This window comes from Abramis brama, assembly GCF_963993115.1.
Source record: "Abramis brama genome assembly, chromosome: 4".
Lineage (NCBI taxonomy): Eukaryota > Metazoa > Chordata > Actinopteri > Cypriniformes > Leuciscidae > Abramis > Abramis brama.
Window position 1 is genome coordinate 58,132,924 of NC_139966.1, and position 7,500 is coordinate 58,140,423.

General features: G+C 40.6%; 3 protein-coding genes across 5 annotated transcripts in view; 1 reads left to right on the plus strand and 2 right to left on the minus strand.

The window, feature by feature from the left end:
- The window catches only part of gen1 (GEN1 Holliday junction 5' flap endonuclease), a 10,360-nt gene extending 6,924 nt beyond the window's left edge, over positions 1-3,436 (minus strand). Inside the window, exons 1-6 of the mRNA XM_084112742.1 lie at positions 3,317-3,436; positions 2,364-2,527; positions 1,981-2,185; positions 1,157-1,333; positions 376-486; positions 211-284 (exon numbers count right to left, since the gene is read on the minus strand). Coding sequence (XP_083968868.1) covers positions 211-284; positions 376-486; positions 1,157-1,333; positions 1,981-2,185; positions 2,364-2,524 — 728 coding nt within the window. The 5' untranslated portion in view covers positions 2,525-2,527; positions 3,317-3,436. The remainder of the gene's footprint in view (positions 1-210; positions 285-375; positions 487-1,156; positions 1,334-1,980; positions 2,186-2,363; positions 2,528-3,316) is intronic.
- Positions 3,437-3,653: 217 nt separating this feature from the next.
- ost4 (oligosaccharyltransferase complex subunit 4 (non-catalytic)) lies at positions 3,654-5,015 on the plus strand. Of its 2 annotated transcripts, XR_014606074.1 has the most exons (3): positions 3,654-3,756; positions 4,714-4,841; positions 4,918-5,015. XR_014606074.1 is itself a non-coding variant. In XM_084112743.1 (2 exons), exon 1 carries the CDS (start codon positions 4,718-4,720, stop codon positions 4,829-4,831), a length of 114 nt encoding a protein of 37 aa, XP_083968869.1. In that variant the 5' UTR covers positions 4,715-4,717; the 3' UTR covers positions 4,832-4,841; positions 4,918-5,015. The 2 variants fall into 2 exon arrangements, 1 of the variants encoding a protein (XP_083968869.1); XM_084112743.1 differs by lacking the exon at positions 3,654-3,756 and having other exon boundaries at positions 4,715-4,841.
- A 52-nt stretch (positions 5,016-5,067) lies between these two features.
- Positions 5,068-7,500, minus strand: part of agbl5 (AGBL carboxypeptidase 5) — a 16,198-nt gene continuing 13,765 nt past the window's right edge. For both annotated transcript variants that reach the window (XM_084112741.1, XM_084112740.1), the window contains exons 12-16: positions 7,058-7,185; positions 6,929-6,978; positions 6,428-6,567; positions 5,658-5,739; positions 5,068-5,412 (exon numbers count right to left, since the gene is read on the minus strand). In XM_084112741.1, the coding sequence (XP_083968867.1) occupies positions 5,397-5,412; positions 5,658-5,739; positions 6,428-6,567; positions 6,929-6,978; positions 7,058-7,185 (416 nt within the window). In that variant the 3' untranslated portion in view covers positions 5,068-5,396. The remainder of the gene's footprint in view (positions 5,413-5,657; positions 5,740-6,427; positions 6,568-6,928; positions 6,979-7,057; positions 7,186-7,500) is intronic.

A 7,500-nucleotide genomic window follows, 5' to 3' on the forward strand; every position in this document is an offset into this window, starting at 1 on the left:
ATATTTTTTAAATATGTCTATTTGTTTTAGTTTATTTAGTTTTAGTTATTTTAGTAGATCAGGTTAAACTAAACAAAAAGGAGAAATATTGCCTTGATTTTTATTTTATTTTATTCAGTTTAATGTATTTGAAGTAAAGAACATGTTTGTAATGTGTGTTTTGCTTCAGTTAAGGATGATGAGCATGAATAGAGAGAGAGCGGTTCATACTTCTGGAGAAGAGTTTGTCCTCTCAGACTGTGGATCAGCTTCAGTGTGTGTTCTCTCCCGACTCCAGCGACGCCCTGCAGACACACACACACACACACACACACACACTCTCAGAGCTTCATCACTTCACAGGAATCTTCTTTCGCTCGGTTCTGCCGTTTGTACCTTCGGGATATAATCGCATCCCAGGAAAATGGCGAGACCCACGAGCGTCTCTCGGGACAGGCCGAGCTCCTCCTGAACGGTGGACATCTGATAGCAGTCGACCTGCGGATCCTGCGGACCGTCGAGAACAGGCAGCGTTAATAATATTGGTGAAGATTAAAAGGCCCTTTCACACCGAAAGTGAGATGAATAATCCTCAGGATGAAGGAAATGCATATTTAACCCTTTCAGCTTCTGTTATTCTGGAGTAAAGAACAATAGGAGACAGGAGAAGTTCAACTCTCTTATTTCTAAATTATTAGTATAAACTTATTAGTACGGTTGAATTAGATCATTGAAGGTCAGTTCATAAAGTGAGATTAAATACATAAAGTATATTTGTGTCATTTAATATAGTTCATTATAATTATGGATGGGCATTTTACTGTTTTTATTCATTTTGAGGAATACTGAATGTTTTTGTGCAAGTGAGACGAGTAAATGCATGATCACATTTAGTCTAGAACTACAATAACCATCATGCACACACACACACGCATGCACGCACGCACGCACGCACGCACGCACACACACACAACACCTCACTTTATTTTTGAGGACAGGAGAGCTGTCAGTCAATAAATGTGAAAAAGTAACTTAGATATTTTGTTGTGAATTGAAAAAGTAATGCGTTACTTTACTAGTTACTTAAAAAGTAATCTGATTACATAACTCAAGTTGTCATGAGTTCCACACAACACGGTTAAACACATGTTTAGAGAGTGAAAGCATGAGATTGGACCTTAGTGCTCATGTTGAAGTTCCGGTACACAGTGCGAGCGCCGTACAGGAAGGCGTCGCCGTCGTTAGTGATGCACCCGTCCACGAAGCCCCGCGAGTCCAGGAACGCACACATGGCCTCCGCTTCTCCCGCCGCCGTCACCCACGGCACACCCAGACAGTCCAGCATCTGCGCACACTGGGAGAAAAGCGTTTCAAGCAGGATTTGGGGGATTATTCCTGTTTTAAAGCTTCCTAACTGTGTTTTGGCGTCTCCTTCAACAGGTTCACATGCATCCACGATCAAAAACACAGATTTTCTCATAATATTTATCGCAGCATCAGCTCATTTTCTCTCAGTGTCTGAAACGCTTCGTTCGGAGATTCAGTCTCTCTAAGCTCCGCCTCTCTGAGAGCTGCTCTGCTCTGATTGGTCAGAAAGCAAACGCTCATTATCATATCTGAATCTCAGCTCTTGATCTCAGTGATACGAACAGTAACGATGGCGTGGGTTTTACCGTATCAATCTCAGAAAACAGCGTCTTCTCCACACGAACAACACGAGCCAAACTCTTCCAGTCTCAGATACACTGCAGCGTTTGAGGGCGGGGCTAAGAGACGCTGCTCAGCCAATCAGGACCAGAGGCGGGGATTATGTAAATTAGCTACATGTGAGACTGGAATCACTGACTCGTTTCAGCAGTTTCTTCTTTCTTTTAGGAGACAAAAACTCCATTTATCTGCACTTTGCAGAGCTTTCACATTAACAAACCGCTCTACTACACACTGCATGAGAAGTGACATCCGACCAGGTGACTGTACTCATCAGAATAAAGGCACACACACCTCTCTGAGGACGGCCTTGAACCGGCCTCGGCCGGTGTGTTTAGCGGCTGCTGGTTTGGTGACGCTCTTGGGCTGCCGGCCGCCGAATCTCATCTCGGAGCGTTTGCTCATGGTTTCGGCTTTGATTCTGGGAGCTTCTCCTTCCATCACAAACACCAGCTTCACACCCATCAGAGTGAGCGAAGACACGCGGAAGAACAGATTCCTGTACGACACACACGACATCATGTGAGCAACTCTGTGTGTGTGTGTGTGTGTGTGTGTGTGTGTGAGAGAGCTGGTATTCAGATGAAGCATTTACTACCGATCTGCCGTTCGTCACTGAGAAACTGCGCATAAAATAAGTTTCAGTGCGTTTAATTGTGCAGCTCTTCCAGACTCACCTGAGATGCGGTTTTGTGACTTTTCCCATCATGCCCTGCACATGCTGGGCCTCACAGACCCACAGGCTGAGGTCCACGGCGAGGGTTTTCCCTGACAGGCTGTAGAGCGGGACACTCTGCCGGACCGGCTCCAGAATCGACCAGAGCTCAGACACACCCATGACCTTCAGAGGAGACACACACACACTCATGACACACTCATAACACACTCATGACACAGAGATCTCATGACCTTCAGAGGAGACACACACACACTCATGACACACTCATGACACAGAGACCTCGAGGAACACTGCAATCTACAGCTCAGACATCTGTGATCTCTCTGTACATTCATATACAAAGATACATAAATGTTATATACTGTACGTATGTGTATATATATATATATGTGTGTGTGTTGTTTAATATATATGTTAGTGTATGAGTGTGTAAAGAACACCACAGACACAGTGTAATCATCATGGGAAAATCTCAGAGTAAAACTGGGAGTTGTGAAAAATATGATACACCGATGTTTTACCAGATGAGTTTATCTATGTATCATCTTTATATCTCTTTTAATTACTTTTATAACTGTTTTAATTTTCCTTGCTTTTTATTTTATTTTAATTCCTTTCTGTGTAAAGTACTTTGAATTACCATAGTGTATGAAATGTGATATATAAATAAATTGCATTGCCTTGCCTTGCCTATATACACACACACACACACACACACACACACACACACACACACACACAAATATATATATATATATATATATATAACATTTATGTATTTTTGTATATACATATACAATATGTCTGTTAGCATATATAATACATATATATATCCTATCCAATCCAACATATTAAAGTACAAGTTATTCACTATTCAGATGAACAAAACACAAAATAATGTAAACTCTGACATCCCAGCGCTACAATTTATAAGGAGCGATTGTTACTTACATATGTTATATGTATCTTGATGTATGAAGGAGTGATGTTTATATGTTTAATCTGTTGTTTTGAAGATGTTTTTGTTGTGTCAAGCCTCCAGTTTGAATATTTGAACTCGCGCCTCCTCGCGCATCTGGAACCCCATCAGCGCCTCTAGCGGTCAGGAGGAGAAACACGCTGAACACTCGCTTACTGTGGTGTTAAAATGTACAATTATTTTACTTTTTATTTATTTATAAAAAACACAAACATTCATTCTTTAAGATTGATTACTGTTAAAAAAGAGAGATAAAAAAGAAATAATTTAATTTTTAGTGATTTATTCAGGATGTGACGTCTTCAGAGACCCGTATGTACGTGACGTGTCTCAATCCCGGAATTCAGCAGCGCAGGAACTCTCGAGCTGCGGACAGATTCATCATAAACATCACACAGACAGCACAATAAATGTGAGTAATACTGTAGATTAAACTATAATATGTTAAAGCATCAATGACACGAGCAGCAGTTTTGATCTTTGATGATTCTCATGTCGCTTGATCATAATATGACGGTCATGTTGTGTGTTGCACTTCAGGAAAATAATCATGAATAAAATAATATTTTAAATATCTTAAAATAGCATTTAATTATCATTATAAATCAGTATGTAATCTTTCAGCACCGTGGTATCTGATTTGCACTATAACGTACAATTTTTTTTTAATTATACATATTTTTCCTTCATAGTTATACTAGTGTTTAGCTGTCAAGTTCAAGTATTAAAAACTCCATTCATTTTGTTAATCGATGGTATATGCTTGTGCTAAAGACGTCAGCCCGCATTATTTCAGCTTTTTATTTTTTAAAAATCGTATTTAACAACAGAATTCCCTGTGGAAAAACTACATTACCCATGATGCTGTACAGAAAATCACACCAATCAGAGTCGAATAAAGCAACACGCTCCAAAATAGCCCCGCCCACTCCCATAACGCATTTGAATCTCCCTACGCTCTCAAAATACTTAAATATTTGTATGTATATGTGCAATAAATGTAAAATATATGGATTCTATAGATATAATCAACAGTAGTTTTATATTTATACATCGTTCCTAATTTGATTGTTGTTCGCGATGCTTCATGGGATTGTAGTTCTTTCCCTCACTAAAGTCGTTAAATCTGTTTTGTTTTGTTTTTTAAATACATTTTTTGCTTCAAGTCAAAGTTTGTAGAGTTATGATTCACCTCATAGCTGATTTTTTTGGGGAGAAATGAATGGAAAAAATAACTTCCAGAAAAAGTGGGCCTTAAAATGAATATGCTTAGCTTTAATAGATGCTCTAATGAAGGTAATACCATGGTACAATAGCACAGTGGTGTGTGATGTAAGGCCGGCCTCAGTAAACGCATGTTGTGTTTCAGCGTGATGGTGACTGACGTACAGCTGGCCATATTCGCCAACATGCTGGGCGTTTCGCTGTTCCTGCTGGTGGTTCTGTATCACTATGTGGCTGTGAACAACCCGAAGAAACTGGAGTGAGACTGGAGAGGTGAGCACACACACACACACACACACACACACACCTCTGATCATGTCTGATGGGAGACTGACGTCTGCTCTTGCAGGATGTGAAAGGCCTCGGAGAGCGAGGAGAACCGGAGGATGATCCAGCCTGTAAATCTGCGTTTTGTATGGAAATCATGGGAATAAATTGTCAAAGTGAGAGGACTTGTGTGTGTTTTTCTTGATGTGAATAACGAAGTCTGCGTTTCTTTCGTAAATACACATCTATGTTTATTGCTTTCTAGAGTTCACAGAGAAATGCATTTAATGCTCAGTATTTCACACTGAGGTTGATCAGGTTTCTGAACTGTGATAAGCAACACAATCCTACGCAAAATAAAATCTGCCACATCATTTTTCAATTACAAAACAAAGACACGCACACTTAAAAAGGGTTTCCTTAGACACACAACACATGTGCAGTGTTAGTGTTAGTGTTTGTGGACGGTTAAAACAGCTGCAGCACTGCTGAATGCTGGGAAAGCACCACATCTCAGCCACCATTAAACATGAGGAGCTTCTGATGGTCCTTCAGAGATCCTCAGGTCGGCAAAGATCTGTGGAGATGAAAGGCTTTAAGGATTAAAGTGTTCATGCACACGGGAATGACCAATCACAACACACTGCTCTAGCCGACCAATCAGAGCACAGTGTGCTTTTCAGAAGGAGGGGCTTCATAGAGACAGGAAGTAAACAGAGCGTTACTGACAGACTGGGAAGAGAGGAGCCGCAACAACATCAGGACTTTGTCAACCTTTCCCTTCAGGACTGTGTGTGTCGTGTGTGTGTGTGTGTGTGTTACCTGTTTGTGTGTTTAGCGTCTCCAGAGCTCTTCAGCAGAGATGTGGTGGCCAGACGCAATGAACCGTCTTTCCCAGACACACCTAAACACAGCAGACTCTGAGTTACACAGATCCATCGCAGTGTGCATTCATATTCAAATCACAAGCTACAAATAATCAGCAGGGAATGCATGCTGGGATACATGCATTCATACATTCATAAATAAAGCCTGACACATTGAAATGGATGTTTATTTAACCTAATTATCATATTTGATGCATCAGACTCGGGAACAAACAGCTCAGTTTTACTCAGAGGCCCAAAAATATGCAAATTTGTGCAGATGCTGATATTAATATGAAATTCTGATGCTTGTAAATCAACGAGATGTTTATAACAGGACCGTAAGATATTGAAATGCTTATTTTTATGATCAAAGCTCTGAGGTTTTAAAGCATATAATGCACTGATGATTGAGAGATGAACAAATAATCCTTCCTCAAAAGCCTCATGATTATATTTGATACTCGTGACTTTTTTGTAAAATGATGTCTGGATAATCAAGTAAACCTCAGACAATATCAAAAATGATAAATATCAGTAAAGATTTCCCAGCAGAAAGACACGAGCTGAAGGAGGACGTTTGTAAAGTTATACTAAAAGACTTTTACGTGCTAAAAAAGGTGTAACGAATCAGACGACAGGAGTTTGTGTGCGACAGCACTGATAGGCTTATTAAACATGATGCAGGAAGGCTTTATAGGGTTAAGTAGAGCTCAGGGCTCTGACCCGCCAGGTGCTTCTTGATGTCGGGTTTGATGAGTTTCCACACTCTCATGCTGTGCGTCTCGAGGCCCGTGAGCGGGACGACTGCGGACTGAACGTCCCTCCGCACCGGGATCCGGCTGGGCCGAGGCTGCAGCTCGCACCTGAAACCACAACACACACTTCAGGAGCTCTTCTATATGTGATGAAGGTAATATTGTAAGTAATTGTTAAAAAAATTACCATTATGAAACGCAGTATAGATTTATGGATATGTTGTCATCAATCAAACCATAATGTACATACATGCAATCATACATTCATAAATACATACATACATGCATTCATACATACATGCAATCATACATTCATAAATACATACATACATACATGCATTCATACATACAAGCACTCATTCATACATTCATAAATACATGCATTCATACATTCATAAATGCATGCAATCATACATACATGCATTCATATGAATTTTCTCTACAGTAAGTATCAGATGATGATGTTCACCTGCTGTACTCTATAGACGTCAGGATGTCCAGAGATTCCCGCAGCGGTTCCTAGAAAACAGTCCCATCAGTATCTCAATCCATAATCCATCAGTGTTTATGAACAGCGCTAGTAAATGTGTGTTTCTACCTGTACAGTGAACGCCGTCCTCTGATAGGATGCCTGAGAGTGGGCGGGGCCTGATCGGCCAGCCTTGCCCCGCCCATCACGTATATCATTAGATTGGTCGGCTGGGCGGAACTCAGGGCAGCTGTTGCCTAGGCAACAACACAGACAGGGTTACCTCATTAAAAAACATGCTTGTAACCATGGTAACAGTGGAATGTGCTGGTAACTATAGAAACAGTCAGCTCATGTGAGCTACATTCACAGTGACTTGTGGAGTTTGCAATATGATAAAAATATAATTTTGTATTTGGTTTTGCAGAAGCTGACGTGAGAAGGAATGATAAAGAAAGGCCAAAGGTCACAGAAGCAGTTTGAACAGAAGGATGTTTATTAGAGAAAAGATGAACCGCTCGGATTCTCCTATCAGCTCACGGAGAACAACAACACAAGATACACTGAATGAC